This window comes from Lactuca virosa, chromosome 4 (genome assembly GCF_052849685.1).
Source record: "Lactuca virosa cultivar CGN04683 chromosome 4, Lactuca_virosa_CGN04683_v6, whole genome shotgun sequence".
Classification (NCBI taxonomy): domain Eukaryota; kingdom Viridiplantae; phylum Streptophyta; class Magnoliopsida; order Asterales; family Asteraceae; genus Lactuca; species Lactuca virosa.
In genome coordinates, this window is record NC_136429.1 from 79,471,788 (window position 1) to 79,496,957 (window position 25,170).

The 25,170-nt window shown below is 39.3% G+C and overlaps 2 protein-coding genes across 2 annotated transcripts in view; one reads left to right on the forward strand and one right to left on the reverse strand.

Annotated features, from left to right (window-relative positions):
- Positions 1 to 17,381: 17,381 nt before the first annotated feature.
- LOC145104665 (putative mitochondrial protein AtMg00310) lies at positions 17,382 to 18,196 on the reverse strand. Its single transcript, XM_079041872.1, has 2 exons — positions 17,965 to 18,196; positions 17,382 to 17,884 (listed from the first exon to the last, which is right to left on the reverse strand). The coding sequence occupies exons 1-2, from the start codon at positions 18,194 to 18,196 to the stop codon at positions 17,382 to 17,384; spliced, it is 735 nt and encodes a 244-aa protein (XP_078897998.1).
- Positions 18,197 to 21,159: 2,963 nt separating this feature from the next.
- The window catches only part of LOC145104667 (putative ripening-related protein 1), a 30,447-nt gene continuing 26,436 nt past the window's right edge, over positions 21,160 to 25,170 (forward strand). The window contains exon 1 of the mRNA XM_079041873.1: positions 21,160 to 21,716. Within this exon, the coding sequence (XP_078897999.1) occupies positions 21,160 to 21,716 (557 nt within the window). The remainder of the gene's footprint in view (positions 21,717 to 25,170) is intronic.

Genomic DNA, 25,170 nt, shown 5'->3' on the forward strand with positions numbered 1-25,170 from the left:
AAATGGCGTAGAAGGAAAATGGAACTTGGAGTGGTCATTTTGACATATGAAGGGATGATTTTCTAACCGATTGGTAACTCCATATGCCAGCCTCCTAGGGCCGGCATGACCGCCTGCTCACTATTGAAATGCCCATCTTCGGTATGCACACCTAATTATTCCACTCTCTTCTTTTCATCTAAATAACATGGCATATCTTCTTGTGACAATGGAATTGCGATTCCATCCCGACATAAGACTGCACTAGATTGATGGAGACAAAACGAAAGCTAGTCGACCATGGTTAAGAAGTCCCTCAGTCATGGTTTTCCGTTAAGCGTGTGATTCTCCTCGTAGAATATCACGATTGATTCATGCTTTTTTTACAAAAACAGTATTTCATGTTTTCTTTGTTGTTCTCACAAGAGATTCTCAGGAGAGCATCACTAATGATTGACGCTTTTCTAATTTAAGCAATATGTGTTTCCACTTTCTTATTGAGCAGAGAGTGAGCGATACTCCTATCTCTTGGAAAGAGGTGCTAAAAGGCCATTTCTCTTTACTCTAAAGCTTGTGAAACTTGTCTTCTAAGGGTTTAAAATCTCGAAACCGGCGTTAACGATTTACAATTGATGTACGCGGATCAAAACAGTTAATGTGGTTGTCCTATAGTAATTGACGATGCTACTTTAGTTAGTGAGGGTTTGGTCGGCTAGTAGAAAGGCTTTGCAATGGGAAGGTTTTACATCCTTTAAAAATAATTGAGTTATCTATAATGATTGTGCGAGCTCATAATCTTGAAAGAATAATTTCATGGCGTGATTTTTCAAGTATGATGCTGTTACAGAGCCGCAATGGCCGTCAAAAATGGTGTAGAAGGAAAATGGAACTTGGAGTGGTCATTTTAACATATGATGTGTTCATCTTAGTTTGCTTTGCGTCATGGTACCCATGTCTATGTGAAACTTCTTAATCTCATGTTTGGGTTGAATCATTATTGTGGGGGGGGGGGGGGAGTATGGTTTTGAGACTGTGTAGACAGCTTAGAACGTATAAAAAAGTGAATATATATATATGCATTCGCCCACGAGATAGATGCAAATCAAGCAAGATTGACTCTATATATCACGTCTAGTAGGCTAAACAAGATAGTAGGTATGCAACTGAAACAACAAAACTAGCATGTGTAAACTCATTTCAAAGAAATTAATTGTGTTTGTAAAAATAATTAACCAAGGGAGATCCCATGATTTCTAATGGTTTCGCAATGTTGAGGCCCAATTAAACAAAATTATCTAACATTCAACTGTAATGTATCAAATGCTCTCCACAACAAGCCTTCCATCATGAAACCATAAAGATTTAAATACAACTTTTAACTATGATACATATGATCTCTATAACCTAAATTAATTTTTCTATCGTCTAATTATATAAACTTCCAATCACATTTAAAATAGAAAACTTGTTTACCTATTTTTAATGAATTACTCTTAAGTTCACTTCGGTTTATAGAAAATAACATGAAAGTGTTCTTTACCCTCAAACACCAGCCTACAACTTAACTCCAATAAAAACTAATGAAATACTCATCCAAATAGAGAAAAGCTACGTCCCTATTCAATCAAATATAGTTTATTCTTATGAATTAATCAAACATAATAACGGAACTTGACGTACTGTAGGGTATTAAAAAAATTACACACATGGATTGTTGGGAATTGATAATAAAATTTGAACATAATCAGTTTAACGAAATTTGAATAAATCGAGAATCACTCCGGAACATAAAGTCATGAAAGGTATTCCTAAATTTCAGACAGGATAGTGGGATATTGATATTGAAAAAAAAAAACATGTCTATCGAGTCAGAATTGTTTTTATTGAAAGTAGGGGTTTGTATCATATTAATCAAAATTTAATGAAGTTAGAATTTGTTGTGGGAGTGTAGATAAGCGCAAGTACGTATATATAAGTTAACGGTTTTCAGTGTATCGTGCATATATAGTTAACGGCCTCATGCGTGTGTATAAAATAACCATGCCAAATAAACATGTATTCAAATTTTAGTAGATTATATTAATTGGTTCGGTCAATATTTCTACTTATGTAATGTGTTCATAACTTTTATGTTACCCTTATCATATTATTTTGTATTTTTCTAATTCTTATTATTTTTTATTTTATTTTGAGATTCACCATCAACCCTACTCCACTATGGCATCCACAACAATTCGTTGGCAACGAATTTGTTCTTCACCCCGACACAATTCTTCCATATATCAAATTTCGTTATAAAAACAAATTAATATAATTTATTTGTGTCGCACTCATCCCCAACTTATTTTTATGTTTTGAATATAATTATTTTATTTAGCAAATGTCATTTTAAAAGATTAAAATAATTCGAATTAATAAAGTAGTTGGTTATATTTTTGTAATAATATATTTTATTAAGCTTATATCACGTCTAGTAGGCTAAACAAGATAGTAGGTATGCAACTGAAACAACAAAACTAGCATTTGTAAACTCATTTCAAAGAAATTAATTGTGTTTGTAAAAATAATTAACCAAGGGAGATCTCATGATTTCTAATGGTTTCGCAATGTTGAGGCCCAATTAAACAAAATTATCTAACATTCAATTGTAATGTATCGAATGCTCTCCACAACAAGCCTTCCATCATGAAACCATAAGGATTTAAATACAACTTTTAACTATGATACATATGATCTCTATAACCTAAATTAATTGTTCTATCGTCTAATTATATAAACTTCCAATCACATTTAAAATAGAAAACTTGTTTGCCTATTTTTAATGAATTACTCTTCAGTTCACTTCGTTTTATAGAAAATAACATGAAAGTGTTCTTTACCCTCAAACACCAGCCTACAACTTAAATCCAGTAAAAACTAAAGAAATACTCATCCAAATAGAGAAAAGCCACATCCCTATTCAATCAAATATAGTTTATTCTTATGAATTAATCAAACATAACAACGGAACTTGACGTATTGTAGGGTACTAAAAAATTACACACATGGATAGTTGGGAATTGATAATGAAATTTGAACATAATCAGTTTAACGAAATTTGAATAAATCGAGAATCACTCCAGAACATAAAGTCTTGAAAGGTATTCCTAAATTTCAGACAACATAGTAGTATATTGATATTGAAAAAAAAAAAACATGTCTATCGAGTCAGAATTGTTTTGATTGAAATTATGGGTTTGTATCATATTAATCAAAATTTAATGAAGTTAGAATTTGTTGTGGGAGTGTAGATAAGCGCAAGTACGTATATATAAGTTAATGGTTTTCAGTGTATCGTGCATATATAGTTAACGGCCTCATGCGTGTGTATAAAATAATCATGCCAAATAAACATGTATTCAAATTTTAGTAGATTATATTAATTGGTTTGGTCAATATTTCTACATATGTAATGTGTTCATAACTTTTATGTTACCCTTATCATATTATTTTGTATTTTTCTAATTCTTATTATTTTTTATTTTATTTTGAGATTCACCATCAACCCTACTCCACTATGGCATCCACAACAATTCGTTGGCAACGAATTTGTTCTTCACCCCGACACAATTCTTCCATATATCAAATTTCGTTATAAAAACAAATTAATATACTTTATTTGTGTCGCACTCATCCCCAACTTATTTTTATGTTTTGAATATAATTATTTTATTTAGCAAATGTCATTTTAAAAGATTAAAATAATTCGAATTAATAATGTAGTTGGTTATATTTTTGTAATAATATATTTTATTAAGCTTATATCACGTCTAGTAGGCTAAACAAGATAGTAGGTATGCAACTGAAACAACAAAACTAGCATTTGTAAACTCATTTCAAAGAAATTAATTGTGTTTGTAAAAATAATTAACCAAGGGAGATCTCATGATTTCTAATGGTTTCGCAATGTTGAGGCCCAATTAAACAAAATTATCTAACATTCAACTGTAATGTATCGAATGCTCTCCACAACAAGCCTTCCATCATGAAACCATAAAGATTTAAATACAACTTTTAACTATGATACATATGATCTCTATAACCTAAATTAATTGTTCTATCGTCTAATTATGTAACATCCGGATTCCCAGGTATCTTATTTTAAGTATTTATATTGAATTTTAGAGAGCGACTCGGCGAGTAGGCTCTCATACTCGTCGAGTAGGATCGCGCATTTCTGGTCTGATTTAATGAAGGACTCGACGAGTCGATGCGTGGACTCGGCGAGTCCGCGCTGTTAAGTGAAACCCTAATTCTCGGGGCTTGTGCCCTATTTAAAGGCCTTTATAGCCTCCATTGCGGCCACTTCACCCCTGAGAAACCCTAGAGAGAGAAAGAGAACGTTTGTGGTGCAAGAGAAAGGCTAATTCACCATTTCTTGTGTGTTTTAGCAAAAGAGAAGTAGTTTCCAACAAGAGGAGGTCAAGGGAGCTGTGGATCCAGGGTTTTCAAGTTCAGATCTACACTATTGAGGTATCAAATCGAACTTCCCTTCTGTTTTCGGTTAAGATCTATGATTTAGGGTTTTCTATAAACCTTTTTAGGCTTGAAAGGTTGAGGTTATGGTCCCTTGCTGGGTTAGACCTCAGATCTGGACCCATAGAGGTCCAAAGAACCTTTCCCATTCTGCTTTATGCTTGTTCATGGAGGATTGGAGACTAGGTTGCCATTTTTAGAGTTATTTCTCCATTTATGACTTGATGTGGGTTGCATGCACGTAAAGGTTGCACCTTTACGTGACCTTTGAGCACTTGAAGGCCAGATCTATAGTTTAGAGAAGCATATCTGACCTCAGAAGGTCATTTGAGAGTTGTTATGGGAGCAACTCGCCGAGTCCATAAGTGGACTCGACGAGTCGAGTCGGGGTTGCCCCGCGATTCGTGACAGGTGTAACCCGTCGAGTGGAAGGATGACTCGACAAGCCAAGAGAGGCTGAAAGGATTCAGAGGACCCGCATGGACTCGCCGAGTCGCCCTTGTGCACTCGACGAGTCGGGTCAAAGTTTGACCGTTGACTTTCGTTGACCTTAGGGTTCTGGTCAAGACTGATTCAAGAGAGTTCAGGGAAGGGTAGAATGGCCTTCTACCCAATCTGTAGAGATGAGATCACGAGAGAATATTGATCGGGGATGTTATTTGAATAATAGGAGGAGGCTAAGTCGGGACGTTGAGCACGAAAGTTTATCCTACTTCATTAAGGTGAGTCTTCTCACTATATTGTACCTGGAAGGGTACCTATGTGTGATCGGAAGGTCTTATATGCTATGAGATGTATGAGCTGTATGTTGTTATGTGATATGTATGTGTTATGTATGTTATGTACGATAAGGACCGGAAGGTCAAGATGATATGGACCGGAAGGTCAAGTGGTTACGGACCGGAAGGTCAACTGGTTACGGACCGGAAGGTCGATACGGGTAGGACCGGAAGGTCTACCGGGATTCGGGACGGAAGTCCCCTGAGACACATGGATCGGAAGATCCTACAGAGTTATGGCCTAGAAAGGCGTATGTGTTGTATGTGGTATCTTGGGGAACTCACTAAGCATTTATGCTTACAGTTGTTATATTATGTGTTTCAGGTACTAGTGATGATCGCGGGAAGGCGCCGACATGATCCGTACACACTTATAGAGTTTATGTTATTGAGATTCCGGGACATGTTTTATTATGACACAGTGGATACATTATGTTTTGTGATTATCGTGTGATTGAAAGTATGATTTAAAAATGAAAAATTGTTTTGGAAATTTACGTTGTTACAAGTTGGTATCAGAGCCTTGGTTTGAGGGATTCGGGTGCATCTTCGGATGAATCTGAACTCAAACTGAGGAATTCAGAAAGTTTTTCATAAAATAAACAATTTTTTTAAGAGAGTAAAAGATTTTGAGAAAGGCAGAAGGAAGCAGTGTGTACGATCAGCCAGCGCCTGAACGGTGATTTCCCAAAATACCCTTACATTATGTGTTATGAGATATGTTATGATATGATATGCATGATAGAGTTGGCTAGGTATTCATATTAGGACTAGAGTGGCCTGATTTTGTGATGCCTTAGCCTAGGAAGGATTTTGCTGCTATGTGATGCTTGAGAGCGAGTAGGTAGCAGTGAGGAGCTGATGAGGGGTCTACCAAGGGTAGCCTATGCCAGTGAGATATAGAGTACTTGTGATCGGGGATCCAACGAGGAGGACTTAGGGTGAATACTGATGCGGTGTGGACGGTAGTATAGGGCCCGTACTACTGAAGACACCGGAGCAGTACGCACTCTAAGTAAGAATCCTTTGGGTACTAAGGAACAAGTAGGGTTGAGTTATCGAGTGCAAGTATGCTCGAGCGAGTCTCTGATATTTTTATGTTGTATTTCAGAGACATCATGGTTGGGACACGTCACAGACCTGAGCCGAGTGGCGTGAGTGACGAGGAGCTTCGTCAGATGATCCACGATGAGGTGGCAGCGACGATTCGAGCCGAGATTCCAGAGATGTTTGGGTCTATCAAGACCACATTGATTGAGACTTTTGATGAGCGGTACGCAGCGGTGACTGAGGTTGCGGCTGATGCAGCTACTGCAGCTGTAGCTGCTGCCAGACCTCAGGGAGGTGACTCGTTGTTGCTTCGAGAGTTCAGCAACACGAAGCCATAAGAGTTTGACGGGACGCAGGATCCGATCGCTGCGATGAGATGGATTTCTGATATCGAGGGATGCTTCTACACGTGTTCATGTCCGGCGCACCTGAGGGTACGGTTCGCATTGAACCAGCTTCGCTTGGGAGCGAAGGATTGGTGGAAGTTCGTGACGGCGAGCTTCACTCTTGCAGAGATTTCAGCGGTGACCTGGGAGAGGTTCACCACCATGTTCAGAGACGAGTATGTTCCCCCAGTGGAGAGGGAACGGTTGGTTCAGGAGTTCTTGATCCTTAAGGAGGGTACTGATTCGGTTACTGTGGTTACCAGGAAGTTTCATGAGAGGGCGATGTTCTGCCCTGAGCAGGTGTCTACTGAGCAGGCACGCATGAGCCGGTATTTGGGCGTTTTGAGGAGGGATATTTGGGAGTTCGTGTTGAACTCGATTTACCAGACATTTGCTGAGCTCCAGGCAAATGCCCGGAAGAGGGAGATTGAGTTAGAGACTCAGGCCAGGGAGGAGGCCGAGTCTCAGAGGATGGATCGGCGGCCGGCACAGTCTCAGCCGGCAGCCAAGCGAGCAAAGTCCGCTGATACGAGATCTGGAGGCCAGAAGGGCCGCACTTGTGGGAAGTGCGGCAAGGAACATGATGGGGTCTGTCGATCAGGTGCTTGCTACAAATGTGGCAAGGAGGGGCAAATCACCAAGGATTGCCCCAAGGGATTTATGGTTTGCTTTCATTGCAACCAGACTGGCCATCGGAAGGCCGAGTGCCCGCAGTTACATCAGGGATCAGCACAGGGGTATGCCCCTGCTGCTAGGGTTACCGAGGTTCGGCCAGCGAAGGCCGAGGCACCGAAGGCTCGCGGGAGAGCTTTCCAGTTGACAGCGGAGGAGGTCCGCGCAGCGCCCCATGTGGTGGCTGGTATGTATTCTTATTTATTTATGCTGAGTTGAGATATTGTGCTTATATGATGATATGCGTAGGTACTTTTCTTGTGAGTTCTGTACCTGCCTTAGTGTTATTTGACTTGGGTGCGAGTCGATCATTTGTGTCAATAGCGTTTAGTCGACACATCAGTAGCAGACGAGAGGCGTTGAGTCGACCTCTGCGAGTTTCCATAGCTGACGAGTGAGCGGTGTATGCTACGGATGTGATACGAGGATGTGTACTCGAGATCTTCGGTGTTGAGTTGCCGATAGATCTAGTCCTGATAGCGATGGGGGACGTTCGTGTCATAGTGGGCATGGATTGGTTGAGCCGATTTGGGGCTGTTATAGACTGCGAGCGACAGTTGGTGACGATACGAGACCCTAGTGGGGGAGTACTTACAGTGTACAGCGAGGGTACCCGATGTGCGTCGACGATTTGTTTGGCTGCCAGAGCGAGACAGAGTTTACAGCAGGGTTGCAGCGGGTTTGTAGCCTATGTGATGGACGCACGAGAGGCCGCTGGGAGGCCAAGTTCGATGGATGATGTTCCGATAGTGCGTGAGTTCCCGGATGTTTTTCCCGAGGAGTTGCCGGGTGTGCCTCCCGAGAGGCAGGTAGAGTTCCGCATCGATTTGGTTCCGGGGGCAGCGCCTATCGTCAAGGCGCCTTATCGCCTTGCGCCGCCAGAGATGCAGGAGTTATCCTCGCAGCTTCAAGAGCTGTTGGGGAAGGGGTTTATTAGACCGAGTAGTTCCCCTTGGGGAGCACCGATCCTTTTTATCAAGAAAAAAGAATGGTTCACACCGTATGTGTATTGATTACCGGGAGTTGAACAAGTTGACGGTTAAGAACCGTTACCCATTACCGAGGATCGACGATTTGTTCGATCAGTTGCAGGGAGCGTCTTGGTTCTCCAAGATTGATCTGAGGTCTGGATATCATCAGATGAGAGTGCGCGATGAGAATATCCAGAAGACGGCGTTCAGGACTCGTTATGGGCATTACGAGTTGGTGGTGATGCCTTTCGGGCTCACCAATGCACCAGCAGCGTTCATGGATCTCATGAACAGGGTGTGTAGACCGATGTTGGATCGTTCGGTGATCGTGTTCATCGACGATATACTGGTGTATTCGAGATCTAGAGAGCAACACGAGGAGCATCTGAGAGAGATCCTCGGGGTATTGAGGACGGAGAGGCTTTATGACAAATTCTCCAAGTGCGAGTTCTGGTTACGGGAGGTCCAGTTCTTGGGGCATCTCGTCAACCAGGATGGGATTTTGGTCGATCCGGCCAAGATTGAGGCAGTGATGAGTTGGGAGGTGCCGAGATCTCCCACCGAGATCAGGAGTTTCCTAGGATTGGCCGGTTACTATCGAAGATTTATCAGAGATTTCTCCAAGATCGTCGTGCCTCTCACCAGGTTGACCCGGAAGGGTGTTGCTTTTTCATGGGGTCCGAAGCAGTAGGCCTCGTTTGAGACATTTCGCCAGAAGTTATGCGAAGCCCCTGTGTTAGCCCTCCCGGAAGGGATGGAGGATTTTGTGGTGTATTATGACGCATCGATATCAGGGTTGGATGCGGTGCTTATGCAGAGAGGGCATGTGATAGCGTATGCATCGAGGCAGCTGAAGCCTCATGAGACGAGGTATCCCACCCACGATCTGGAGTTGGGGGCAGTGGTGTTTGCCCTCAAGATATGGCGTCATTATTTATATGAGGTTCGGTGTACCATATACACGGGCCACAAGAGGTTGAAGTATTTGATGGATCAGCCCAATCTGAATATGCGCCAGAGGAGATGGTTGGACGTGGTAAAGGATTACAATTGTGAGATCCTGTACCACCCGGGCAAAGCTAATGTCGTAGCTGACGCCCTGAGCCGTAGGGCGGAGAGTGTCCCGATTCGAGACAATTGCATGCGACTGACAGTGATGACTCCGGTGTTGGACACCATTCGGGAGGCCCAGGCAGAGGCCGTGATACCGGAGAACCGCAAGAGGGAGCGGGTGATCGGGCAGCTGTCCGAGTTCGTTACCGGTAGTCGAGGGCTGATGACCTTTCAAGGTCGGATTTGGGTGCCGTATGCAGGCGGGGCACGTACCATTCTGATGGAGTAGGCGCACAGATCGAGGTTCTCGATCCATCCCGGGGCCACTAAGATGTATTTGGTCCTGAAGAAAGAGTATTGGTGGCCCTTTATGAAAAGTGATGTCGCGTGGTTTGTCGAGAGGTGCTTGACCTGTCACAAGGTTAAGGCCGAGCACCAGCGTCCGCATGGCAAGTTGCAGCTGCTTGAGGTTCCCCAGTGGAAGTGGGAACAGATTTCCATGGATTTCATCACCAAATTGCCGAGGACCGCGAGGGGTGTCGATGCAATTTGGGTGATCGTCGACCGGCTGACGAAGAGCGCGCATTTTCTTGCTATCAGTGAGAGCTCTTCTGCTGAGAGGTTGGCAGAGTTGTATGTGAGGGAGGTGGTATCGCGTCATGGAGTACCGATCTTGATTGTGTCAGATCGAGATGTACGTTTCACTTCCTGGTTCTGGAAGAAGTTCCACGAGGAGTTGGGTACGAGGTTGCACTTCAGTACCGCCTACCACCCCCAGACGGACGGACAGAGTGAGCGGACGATTCAGACACTCGAGGACATGCTTCGAGCATGTGTGTTGGACTTCGGAGGAAGTTGGGACACGTACTTGCCGTTGGCTGAGTTTTCCTACAACAACAGCCACCATTCGAGTATTGGTATGCCTCCCTTCAAGTTGTTGCATGGTAGGAGGTGTCGGACTCCCATTTGTTGGGGAAAGGTAGGACAGCGTGTGATGGGTAGCACTGAGATAGTGCTTCAGACGACAGAGCAGATACAGCAGGTTAGACAGAGGTTATTGACGGCTCAGAGTCGTCAGAAGAGTTATGCGGATAGGCGACGATCCGAGCTTGAGTTCCAAGTGGGAGACTTCGTACTCCTGAAAGTGTGTCCTTGGAAAGGAGTGATCCGATTCAGGAAGAGGGGCAAGCTGGGGCCCCGGTATATCGGGCCATTTAGGGTGACCGCGAGGGTGGGCAGGGTAGCTTTTCGGTTGGAGCTACCTGAGGAGCTGAGACAGATTCATGATACCTTTCACGTGTCTCAGTTGAGGAAGTGTATAGCCGACGAATCGGCGGTGGTACCCCTGGAGGATATTCAGGTGGATGCGAGCCTGAATTATGCTGAGAGACCAATCGCGATCCGGGATCGGAAGATCAAGGTTCTGAGGAACAAGGAAGTGTCCCTGGTGCAGGTCTAGTGGCAACATCGGAAAGGGTCCGAGCTGACCTGGGAGCCGGAGTTGGAGATGCGGGAGCAGCATCCAGAGTTGTTTGCCGAGCAGGACTTCGAGGGCGAAGTCTGATTCTAATAGGGGAGAATTGTAACATCCGGATTCCCAGGTATCTTATTTTAAGTATTTATATTGAATTTTAGAGAGGGACTCGGCGAGTAGGCGCTCAGACTCGCCGAGTGGGATCGCGCATTTCTGGTCTGATTTAATGAAGGACTCGACGAGTCGATGCGTGGACTCGGCGAGTCCGTGCTGTTAAGTGAAACCCTAATTCTCGGGGCCTGTGCCCTATTTAAAGGCCTTTATAGCCTCCATTGCGGCCACTTCACCCCTGAGAAACCCTAGAGAGAGAAAGAGAACGTTTGTGGTGCAAGAGGAAGGCTAATTCACCATTTCTTGTGTGTTTTAGCAAAAGAGAAGTAGTTTCCAACAAGAGGAGGTCAAGGGAGATGTGGATCCAGGGTTTTTAAGTTCAGATCTACACTATTGAGGTATCAAATCGAACTTCCCTTTTGTTTTGGGTTAAGATCTATGATTTAGGGTTTTCTATAAACCTTTTTAGGCTTGAAAGGTTGAGGTTATGGTCCCTTGCTGGGTTAGACCTCAGATCTGGACCCATAGAGGTCCAAAGAACCTTTCCCATTCTGCTTTATGCTTGTTCATGGAGGATTGGAGACTAGGTTGCCATTTTTAGAGTTATTTCTCCATTTATGACTTGATGTGGGTTGCATGCACATAAAGTTTGCACCTTTACGTGACCTTTGAGCACTTGAAGGCCAGATCTATAGTTTCGAGAAGCAGATCTGACCTCAGAAGGTCATTTGAGAGTTGTTATGGGAGCAACTCGCCGAGTCCATAAGTGGACTCGACGAGTCGAGTCGGGGTTGCCCTGCGATTCGTGACAGGTGTAACCCGTCGAGTGGAAGGACGACTCGACGAGCCAAGAGAGGCTGAAAGGATTCAGAGGACCCGCATGGACTCGCCGAGTCGCCCTTGTGCACTCGACGAGTCGGGTCAAAGTTTGAACGTTGACTTTCGTTGACCTTAGGGTTCTGGTCAAGACTGATTCAAGAGAGTTCAGGGAAGGGTACAATGGCCTTCTACCCAATCTGTAGAGATGAGATCACGAGAGAATATTGATCGGGGATGTTATTTGAATAATAGGAGGAGGCTAAGTCGGGACGTTGAGCACGAAAGTTTATCCGACTTCATTGAGGTGAGTCTTCTCACTATACTGTACCTGGAAGGGTACCTATGTGTGACCGGAAGGTCTTATATGCTATGAGATGTATGAGCTGTATGTTGTTATGTGATATGTATGTGTTATGTATGTTATGTACGATAAGGACCGGAAGGTCAAGATGATATGGACCGGAAGGTCAAGATGATATGGACCGGAAGGTCAAGTGGTTATGGACCGGAAGGTCTATCGGGATTCGGGACGGAAGTCCCCTGAGACACATAGATCGGAAGATCCTACAGAGTTATGACCTGGAAAGGAGTATGTGTTGTATGTGGTATCTTGGGGAACTCACTAAACTTTTATGCTTACAGTTGTTATATTATGTGTTTCAGTAACTAGTGATGATCGCGGGAAGGCGCCGGCATGATCCGTACACACTTATAGAGTTTATGTTATTGAGATTCCGGGACATGTTTTATTATTACACAGTGGATACATTATGTTTTGTGATTATCGTGTGATTGAAACTATGATTTAAAAATGAAAAATTGTTTTGGAAATTTACGTTGTTACAAATTATATAAACTTCCAATCACATTTAAAATAGAAAACTTGTTTGCCTATTTTTAATGAATTACTCTTAAGTTCACTTCGTTTTATAGAAAATAACATGAAAGTGTTCTTTACCCTCAAACACCAGCCTACAACTTAAATCCAGTAAAAACTAATGAAATACTCATCCAAATAGAGAAAAGTCACGTCCATATTCAATCAAATATAGTTTATTCTTATGAATTAATCAAACATAATAACGGAACTTGACGTGTTGTAGGGTATTAAAAACTTACACACATGGATGGTTGGGAATTGATAATGAAATTTGAACATAATCAGTTCAACGAAATTTGAATAAATCGAGAATCACTCCGGAACATAAAGTCTTGAAAGGTATTCCTAAATTTCAGACATGATAGTGGGATATTGATATTGAAAAAAAAACATGTCTATCGAGTCAGAATTGTTTTGATTGAAATTAGGGGTTTGTATCATATTAAACAAAATTTAATGAAGTTAAAATTTGTTGTGGGAGTGTAGATAAGCGCAAGTACGTATATATAAGTTAACGGTTTTCAATGTATCGTGCATATATAGTTAACGGCCTCATACGTGTGTATAAAATAACCATGCAAAATAAACATGTATTCAAATTTTAGTAGATTATATTAATTGGTTTGGTCAATATTTCTACTTATGTAATGTGTTCATAACTTTTATGTTTTTTTTTCTTTTGCACCTAGACTATCTTTTTCATATTCTATTATACCACTAACGTTCCTACACGACATTAAAAGAGTATATTACCCTTATCATATTATTTTGAATTTGTCTAATTCTTATTATTTTTTATTTTATTTTGAGATTCACCATCAACCCTACTCCACTATGGCATCCACAACAATTCGTTGGCAACCAATTTGTTCTTCACCCCGACACAATTCTTCCATATATCAAATTTCGTTATAAAAACAAATTAATATAATTTATTTGTGTCGCACTCATCCCCAACTTATTTTTATGTTTTGAATATAATTATTTTATTTAGCAAATGTCGTTGTTTTAAAAGATTAAAATAATTCGAATTAATAATGTAGTTGGTTATATTTTTGTAATAATATATTTTATTAAGCTTATATCACACAAAAAATGTAAATAGATATATTGAAAGCTAATAATCAAAGGATATTTTTGACAATCTATATAAATCTAAAAAAGGGAACTTACTGTGGGATATATATTTAGCGCAAAAAAATGGTGTACAGTAAGGTGAAATAGTATTATGACAATTTTTTACACTATTCTGATGTAAAAAGTTAGCGTCGGACTGTGAAATTTAAAGACACTCGAATCTATAAAATTGCTAGCACAAACATACATGATAGAGATAGAAATATAATTACAAGATAACTAAGAAGTTGGAATCAAATTTTAAAATATTGAAAATTGAATAGTAAACCGCACCATCTCAACGGCACGTGTCAACCCGCATCAAAGCCTAGGTACGGGGAACGTTAATTGCGGAATACTAGTCAAAGGACTCTTAATGTCAATTGTTCTATATTTGTACCAAATGTATATGTACAGCTTGATATACAGTACATTTACTTTGATGCAAGAACCAAGGGGTTAAAACGTCATATGATAAGTTCATGATTAATTATATGTGGAATGATGAATAATGTTAGGTACTAATTAAGAAATATGGAGTATCAGTTATATTAACTTGATTTTACCTGCATGTGTAATATACAAGAGAAATATGCGGCTAGATTGGTAAAAGTTTGAAACTATTATTTTTACAGAATCAATGGAAAATATTTTCTCCAAATAAAAGAATAGTGGCTGTGATTTTAGATATACTTTATAAATCAACAATGAGACAAAATTAGACACAACGTGCACCATAATGGACAAAATTGCCCTAATAATATTGTTGACGCTTCCAAAGCAGTGTGGAAGGCGTTAGGGGTATCCGAGCATAACTGGGGAGATTTGGATATTACTTGGACAGAGTGATGTTAATCTAGCTCTCCTTTTAAAACATCAAATACTATTTCTGTTTCTGTTTCTTGTGGATATTGTAATCTGTAAAGTTATTGATGTAACTATATATACTAATGACTAGAGGTTCACACCAAACTTATCAGCACCAATCCATTCAAACCTATATATAGATATACTATGTTATACAGATATTAACGTACCTTTAGATGTATATGGATTCAAACAACAACCGATATGACACACAGAGACACAAAAAACCATTCAGTGCTATAATCTTTCATGGTAGAATCAATTCCACAACAAAATTTTTGACTACTTTTTCCAACTCATATGAAGCAGCCCTACAAATAGACTTTACCACGAACACAATAATAAAAAAATTATGTATTTACACATTCTAATTCCCTTTATGCAATCAGACAACACCCCGCACCATAATCACGGGCGACACCAACCCGTAACAGACTCGACCTGATTATTATCAAAACAAAACCACAATAGCAGTAAAATAATCACCCACAGGTATTCGCAACACCGACAGCTTCTTGATTTGATACCACATGCCAAATCCCAGCACATCTGATAATCATAAACTCATCATCTTCGCGGAACACCATTTGTCTCACTTCTTTTTTTCTAAGAAGGGATGATTTTCTAACCGATTGGTAACTCCATATGCCCAGCCTCCTAGGGCCCGCATGACCGCCAGCTCACAGTTGAGATGCCCCTCTTCAGTATACACACCTAATTCTTCCACTCTCTTCTTCTCATCTAAATAACGTGGCATATCTTCTTGTGACAATGGAATTGCGATTCCATTCCGACACAAGACTGCAGTAGATTGATGGAGACAAAACGAAAGCCAGTCGACCATGCTTAAGAAGACTCCCAGTCATGGTTTTCCGCTAAGCGTGTGATTCTCCTAGTAGAATATCAGAATTGATTCATGCTTGTTTTACAAAAACAGTATTTCATGTTTTCTATTTTTGTTCTGGCAAGAGATTCTCGGGAGCATCACTAATGATTGATGCTTTTATAATTAAATCAATATGTGTTTCCACTGTCTTATTGAGCAGAGAGTGAGCGATACTCTTATCTCTTGGAAAGAGGTGATAAAAGACCATTTCTCTTTACTCAAAAGCTTGTGAAAGTTGTCTTCTAAGGGTTTAAAATCTCGAAAACCGGCGTTAACGATTTACAATTGATGTACGAAGATTAAAACAGTTAATGTGGTTGTCCCATAGTAATTGATGATGCTACTTTAGTTAGTGAGGGTTTGGTCAGCTAGTAGAAAGGCTTTGCAATGGGAAGGGTTTACATCCTGTAAAAATGATTAAATTATGTATAATGATTGTGGGGGCTCATAATATTGAAAGAATAATTTCATGGCGTGATTTTTCAATTATGATGTTGTTACGGAGCCGCAATGGCCGTCAAAAATGGCGTAGAAGGAAAATGGAACTTGGAGTGGTCATTCTGACATATGAAGGGATCATTTTCTAACCGATTGGTAACTCCATATACCAGCCTCCTAGGGCCGGCATGACCCCCTGCTCACAGTTGAGATGCCCATATTCGGTATGCACACCTAATTATTCCACTCTCTTCTTTCCATCTAAATAACATGGCATATCTTCTTGTGACAATGGAATTGCGATTCCATCCCGACATAAGATTGCACTAGATTGATGGAGACAAAACGAAAACTAGTCGACCATGGTTAAGAAGACTCTCATGGTTTTCCGGTAAGCGTGTGATTCTCCTCGTAGAATATCACGATTGATTCATGCTTGTTTTACAAAAACAATATTTCATGTTCTCAGGAGAGCATCACTAATGATTGACGCTTTTCTAATTTAAGCAATATGTGTTTCCACTTTCTTATTGAGCAGAGAGTGAGCGATACTCCTATCTCTTGGAAAGAGGTGCTAAAAGGCCATTTCTCTTTACTCTAAAGCTTGTGAAACTTGTCTTTTTTATTAAAACGACATTTATTAGAAAAAAAACAAACAAAAGGCTAGCACGGAGCTAGCAAAAACCAATTACAAGTTCATAGGGAATTGAAGCCAAATATTCGAATCCCTAGAAATTTTACGGTTCCTAACACAATACCAATTAAAGGGATACAATTTAACGGTATCAACAAGAGTATCTTTTCGATATTTTTTAGTGCGAAAGACCATCGCATTTCTATAACCCCATAAGACTCATAACATAGTCATAACAATTGCAAGAGTCTTCTCTTTCTGCATCCCTTGCATCGATAAATCATCCAACCAATCATAAACCTCTTGTAGCGAACCAAACAAAGGCATATGTAAATCCGCCCATCCTGCAATTCGACTCCATAATTGTTTCGCTAACTCACATTTAAAAAACACATGATTTGAATACTCCAAAGTCCTTATCACACATAGGACATCTAGTAGAGGGAATATCAACCCCTCTAATCTCCAAATTAACCCAAGTAGGTAACCTATCCAAAGCAATCCTGCAAACCAAAACATTCACTTTAATTGGCACAAACCTATTCCATCTATACAACACATTACCCATGGGAAGCAAAACATCATCTAAATGATTACGAAGAGAGCCAACAGTAAAATAATCCAAGTTACCTAACTCCCATCTCCAAGCATCCTTGTTATTCGAACATTTAACATCCTGTAACTCCTCCAGCAACATTTGTAGTTGTTCCGCCTCAATTCCTCCCCTAAACTCCCTGCGCCATTGCAAGACCTAGTCTTCACCATTCCAGTAGTCGCTCACCACCCCTTCTTTAGCCAACGAGAGCGCATAAAGTCTATCATATTTGATTTTAAGACTTAAACCATCCCTCCATTTATCCCACCAGAACCGAATATCCATACCATTACCAAGTTGTCTTCTCATACAAGAATCACTAAAATTACCAATACGATGAAGTTTGAAAATAGCATCTGTAATGTTCCTCCAAACTCCCATGCCACGCACCCGACCATCAACTCCAAAAGTCTGAAATTGACTACCATGACAAGTTTTTATAACTCTAACCCATAAAGTGGCAGGATTGGTGCAAAATCTCCATCTCCATCTATACAAAAGAGCATTGTTAAGGGATGCTAAAGATCCCACTCCCAAACCACCATTATCCTTTGAATTCAGAATTAAGTCCCATTTCACCCAACTTATCTTCTTCTCATTGGAATCAGCCCCCCAGAAAAATTTAGCTCTAATTTGTTCCAACATTTTGACAATCTGGCCTGGCATTTTAAATAAAGACATGTAATATATACCCAAACTGCCCAACACAACACAGACTTTAATAACGTTAACCGCCCACCAATTGAAAGCATTCGAAGCTTCCATCTGGACAACATTTTCATGAACCGATCCACAATTACCCTCCAACCAGCAACTCCATTCATATTCTCACCAATAGGTAACCCTAAGTAAACAAAAGGCAATGAAACCGAACTACAACCTGTCAAATTCGATAAAGCCTCACAAGTTTGGCTCTCAACACCGACCGCCGCCAAATTTGACTTAGAAAGATTTAACTGTAAACCCGACATCATATAAGGGTTTAAAATCTTGAAACCGGCGTTAATGATTTACAATTGATGTACGAGGATTAAAACAATTAATGTGGTTGTCCTACAGTAATTGACGATGCTACTTTAGTTAGTGAGGGTTTGGTCGGGTAGTAGAAAGGCTTTGCAATGGCAAGGTTTTACATCCTTTAAAAATAATTGAATTATCTATAATGATTGTGCGAGCTCATAATCTTGAAAGAATAATTTCATGGCGTGATTTTTCAAGTATGATGCTGTTACGGAGCCGCAATGGCCGTCAAAAATGGTGTAGAAGGAAAATGGAACTTGGAGTGGTCATTTGGACATATGATGTGTTCATCTTAGTTTGCTTTGCGTCATGGTACCCATGTCTATGTGACACTTCTTGATCTCATGTTTGGGTTGAATCATTATTGTGGGAGGGGGGGAGTATAGTTTTGAGACTGTGTAGACAGCTTACAACGTATAGCAAAACTGAATATATATGCATTCGCCCACGAGATAGAGGCAAATCAAGCAAGATTGACTCTATATATCACGTCTAGTAGGCTAAACAAGATAGCAGGTATGCAACTGAAACAACAAAACTAGCATGTGTAAACTCATTTCAAAGAAATTAATTGTGTTTGTAAAAATAATTAACCAAGGGAGATCCCTTGATTTCTAATGGTTTCGCAATGTTGAGGCCCAATTAAACAAAATTATCTAACATTCAACTGTAATGTATGGAATGGTCTCCACAACAAGCCTTCCATCATGAAACCATAAAGATTTAAATACAACTTTTAACTATGATACATATGATCTCTATAACCTAAATTAATTGTTCTATCGTCTAATTATATAAACTTCCAATCACATTTAAAATAGAAAACTTGTTTGCCTATTTTTAATGAATTACTCTTAAGTTCACTTCATTTTATAGAAAATAACATGAAAGTGTTCTTTACCCTCAAACACCAGTCTGCAACTTAAATCCAGTAAAAACTAATGAAATACTCATCCAAATAGAGAAAAGCCACGTCCCTATTCAATCAAATATAGTTTATTCTTATGAATTAATCAAACATAATAACGGAACTTGACGTATTGTAGGGTATTAAAAAATTACACACATAGATAGTTGGGAATCAATAATGAAATTTGAACATAATCAGTTTAACGAAATTTGAATAAATCGAGAATCACTCCGGAACATAAAGTCTTGAAAGGTATTCCTAAATTTCAGACAGGATAGTGGGATATTGATATTGAAAAAAAAAACATGTCTATCGAGTCAGAATTGTTTTGATTGAAATTAGGGGTTTGTATCATATTAAACAAAATTTAATGAAGTTAGAATTTGTTGTGGGAGTGTAGATAAGCGCAAGTACGTATATATAAGTTAACGGTTTTCAGTGTATCGTGCATATATAGTTAACGGCCTCATGCGTGTGTATAAAATAACCATGCCAAATAAACATGTATTCAAATTTTAGTAGATTATATTAATTGGTTTGGTCAATATTTCTACTTATGTAATGTGTTCATAACTTTTATGTTTTTTTTTTCTTTTGCACCTAGACTATCTTTTTCATATTCTATTATACCACTATACGTTCCTACACGACATTAAAAGAGTATATTACCCTTATCATATTATTTTGTATTTTTCTAATTCTTATTATTTTTTATTTTATTTTGAGATTCACCATCAACCCTACTCCACTATGGCATCCACAACAATTCGTTGGCAACCAATTTGTTCTTCACCCCGACACAATTCTTCCATATATCAAATTTCTTTATAAAAACAAATTAATATAATTTATTTGCGTCGCACTCATCCCCAACTTATTTTTATGTTTTGAATATAATTATTTTATTTAGCAAATGTCGTTTTAAAAGATTAAAATAATTCGAATTACTAATGTAGTTGGTTATATTTTTGTAATAATATATTTTATTAAGCTTATATCACACAAAAAATGTAAATAGATATATTGAAAGCTAATAATTCAAAGGATATTTTTGACAATCTATATAAATCTAAAAAAGGGAACTTACTGTGGGATATATATTTAGTGCAAAAAAATGGTGTACGGTAAGGTGAAATAGTATTATGACAATTTTTTACACTATTCTGATGTAAAAAGTTAGTGTCGGACTGTGAAATTTAAAGACACTCGAATCTATAAAATTGCTAGCACAAACATACATGATAGAGATAGAAATATAATTACAAGATAACTAAGAAGTTGGAATCAAATTTTAAAATATTGAAAATTGAATAGTAAACCGCACCATCTCAACGGCACGTGTCAACCCGCATCAAAGCCTACGTACGGGGAACGTTAATTGCAGAATACTAGGCAAAGGACTCTTAATGTCAATTGTTCTATATTTGTACCAAATGTATATGTACAGCTTGATATACAGTACATTTACTTTGATGCAAGAACCAAGGGGTTAAAACGTAATATGATAAGTTCATGATTAATTATATGTGGAATGATGAATAATGTTAGGTACTAATTAAGAAATACGGAGTATCAGTTATATTAACTTGATTTTACCTGCATGTGTAATATACAAGAGAAATATGCGGCTAGATTGGTAAAAGTTTGAAACTATTATTTTTACAGAATCAATGGAAAATATTTTCTCCAAATAAAAGAATAGTGGCTGTGATTTTAGATATACTTTATAAATCAACAATGAGACAAAAGTAGACACAACGTGCACCATAATGGACAAAATTGTAGTATGTCCGTGCACTCTTAATTACTTGGTTTTCTTAAAAGGGAAAGTGAATATCCAAATGATGTTTTATTGCCGTAGAAGAACATCTGTCACTTGAAAATAAAATACAACAGAGTTGACTATTATCTTGGCTTTCTGTTAAGCAAAAGGCTATATTAGCACAACCCATTTGCCTTTCTACTCATCCAACAGCATTGTAAACAATAACTAGCAACATCTAAATGGCAATGAAGAATTTCCATTTTGTTCTGTTCTTGGTTCTCCTGGCAACAACTTCATTGGAGATCAATGCTCAGACTTGCAAACCAAGTGGTGGTATCCGGGGAAGAAAACCGCCTCCAGGAGAATGCAACCGTGAGAACAACTCGGATTGTTGTGTCCAAGGTAAGTTTTACACCACGTATACATGCTCGCCTCCGGTGACAGGCGATACTAAAGCAACACTGACAATAAACAGTTTCCAAAAGGGAGGTGATGGTGGTGGTCCGTCGGAGTGTGACAACCGATACCACTCTGATGACACACCAGTTGTGGCGCTGTCAACTGGATGGTACAAGGGAGGGGATAGGTGCCACAAGTATATTACCATCAATGGAAATGGGAGGAGTGTAAAGGCAATGGTTGTGGATGAGTGTGACTCTACTATGGGGTGCGATGGTGATCATGACTATCAACCACCTTGCCCTAATAATATTGTTGATGCTTCCAAAGCAGTGTGGAAGGCGTTAGGGGTATCCGAGGATAACTGGGGAGATTTGGATATTACTTGGACAGAGTGATGTTAATCTAGCTCTCCTTTTAAAACATCAAATACTATTTATGTTTGTTTCTTGTGGATATTGTAATGTGTAAAGGTGTTGATGTAACTATATATATTAATGACTAGAGGTTCACACCAAACTTTTCAGAACCAATCCATTCAAACCCATATAAAGATATTCATTCATCAAAAGATCAACTCCACTACAGAATTTTAGGCTACTTTTTCTAACTCATATGAAGCATCCCTACAAATAGACTTTACCACAAACACAATAATAAAAAATCATGTATTTTCACATTCTAATTCCCTTTATGCTATTAGACAACACACCCCGAACTCCTAACAGACTCGACCCGATTATAACCAAATCAAAACCACAATAGCAGTAACATTATCACCCGTGTGAAGTCGCAACACCCACAGCTTCTTGATTTGATACCACATCCCAAATCCCATCACATCCAATAATCATAAACTCATCATCTTCCCTCACACTATTTGTCTCACTTCTTTTTTTCCAAGAAGCGATGATTTTTTAACCCATTGGTAACTCCATATGCCATTCTCCTAGGGCCCGCATGACATAGTTAATTGGACAAGATGCTTTTCATTGCTAAGAACAAGGATCGTCTTTTTCAAAAAGTAAACTCACAAAGAATGAATGACATGGGTCTGAAACTCTTATGTAATAGATGTAAAAATAATGATCCGTACCCCAATTGGGAGTAGGAGACTTGAATTTATACACCAAAATTAAAAGAGTACAAGATTTACAAGGGATAAATACAGAGAGATAAATAAGCAAAAGATACTCTATCTAAAAATATACATAATCTATATCATTGTGCAGAATCGTGCTTATCTTCTGGAATATTCCCAATAATAGAATCCATGTATTGGCCAAAGATCCTTCTCATCAAGATCAGTTGGCAATAAATCTATAACTTGTAAAAAGTAAACTCATCAATAATCACATTAATAACACCCAATGTGGCAATGTTGCCATTAAAAGGGAAACAGGGTGCTTAGTACATTTATTTTGATGCAAGAACCAAAGTGTTGAGACGTAATACTGCTGTCAAAGCTATGTTTATTTGGAAGGATGATTAATATAATGTATTTATGCAATAATATCAAATATATTAACAATATTGTACCCGTGTGTTATTATACAAGAGAAATATAGTGCTAGATTGGTAAAAGTACAAACTTTTTTTACAAAATCAGTGGAAAACAATTTTCCCTATTAATCAAATAGTAACTGCAAGTTTATATATACTTAAGAATCAACCATCATACCAGAGACAAAATTGTTTTTCTTTTTTTTTTTTTTTTGGCCAGCAAGAAGAATTTTATTAAACAACACAAACCAGCAAGACTGCTAGTTGCATGAAAATGTTGGAAATTTAGTATAAATTTGGACATATATAAATATATACATATGTTGTATATATAACGAACTCTAAGTGGGTTTGTGTTCTCCTCCATGAGGACTTCGAAACGATATATTATATGTCCAAAATAGAGTATAAGTGAATGAGATATCGATACTCAAAGATGGGTATTTGAGAATAAGTTTAGCAAAAGAGAGGAATGTGGGAATGAGTCCCACATTGGTAGAGAGACCAAACTCAACAAGGTTTATAAGCTTCATTGCATGGAAGGCTTACAAGCTTGTGTCTATGGTTATGCTACAATTCCTACCCGCGCGCAGGGGGTGCAAATCTTGGTTCCGTAGACCAAAAACACCGAACTCGTGCTCTCGATCCAATCCGTCTTCCCTGGCCTCCCCAAAACACTCTTGATACGAAAAGAGACCTCCCGCCATAACTTGACAGTTTTGGTCCCTATTTTTGAATTCTGTAACGGATGCATTAATTGCGTAATTAATGATATTTATTGTCATTAAACGCTCAATCAATTAGTGATTTGTTTCTGTTTCAAGATTCAACTATAAAAGAAGACCTTGGCCGTCTCATTCAAACACACGGATGAAAATACTCTTCTTCTTCCTCCTTCTCTGTACTCCTGCTTCCGGCGATTCTTTCAGGCAAGTCGTCATATCCGGCAGTACACAATACTGCTAAGGTTGTTGTACCCTGGGAACAGACGGCGAATCTGTTTAAGGGAATCGAGTCCAACTCGAGCCTCAGCCACATCGTTTGCTGCTAATCTTTTCATTACAGGAACCATTCTTAAGAGGAAAACGAAGACCCTATACTAACAATCTTAAACAGATTATTCTTTGTTCTAACCATTTCGTTTTTTCCTTTTCTTTTATTTTGAATTGATTTTGTATCGACTTTTTCCTGTAATCTATTTAACTGTGGTTACGATTCTTTCAGAATGTCTGGAACTCCCGCTACTACTGGAACTCCTGCTGCTGGTGCTAACCCTCCTGTGAACCCAAATACACCAGTTCCAAACATCATGGCTAATCATGCTGAGAGACCTGAAAAATTTTCTGGTCTGAACTTCAAGAGGTGGCAACAGAAGATGTTGTTCTACTTGACCACCTTGAACCTGGCTCGATTCCTAACAGAAACTGCTCCTGTAATTGCTGAGGGGCAGGCTGATGCTCAATCTGTGAATGCAGTGGATGCATGGAAGCATTCAGAATTTATGTGCCGCAACTATGTGTTGAATGGCCTGGCTGATGCACTTTACAATGTTTATTGTAAAGTTGCAACTGCTAAAGAACTATGGGAATCTTTGGAAAGGAAGTATAAGACAGAAGATGCTGGAACTAAGAAGCATGTTGTTGCTAAGTTCTTGGAATACAAAATGGTTGACTCGAAATCTGTTATGAGTCAAGTCCAAGACCTTCAGGTCATCATACATGATAACAATGCAGAAGGGATGGATCTTAATGAATCATTCCAAGTTGCATCAATGGTTGAAAAGCTCCCTCCTGGTTGGATAGACTTCAAAAATTACCTTAAGCATAAGCGAAAGGAGATGTCTGTGGAGGAACTGGTGGTGCGTCTTCGCATTGAAGAAGACAATAGAATGGCCTTGAAGAAAGGCAGTGAAGGTGAATCTTCTAAGGTTCATATGGTGGAAGCTGGTCAAACTTCCAAAAGCAAAGGCAAGGGACCTCACAAAGGGAAAGCAAAGGGCAAAAACCTAGGCCCCAAGGCAGGAACTTTCAAGAAGAAGTTCAAGTGCTACAACTGTGGCCAACCGGGTCACAAAGCTTCGGAGTGCCCTCAACCTAAGAGGGAAAACCGTCAAGCAAACATGGTGAATGATAACATGGAGTTGGTGGCCATGATAACTGATCTCACGGCTATGGTTTCTGAAGTGAATCTCATGAATACAAATTCAAAGGAGTGGTGGATTGACACAGGAGCTACTCGTCATGTGTGTCATGACAAGAGTGTTTTTCAACACCTACAAAGAAGTTGAAGATGGTGAAAAGCTCTACATGGGAAATGCAGCTACCGCGGATATCAAAGGTGTTGGTGAT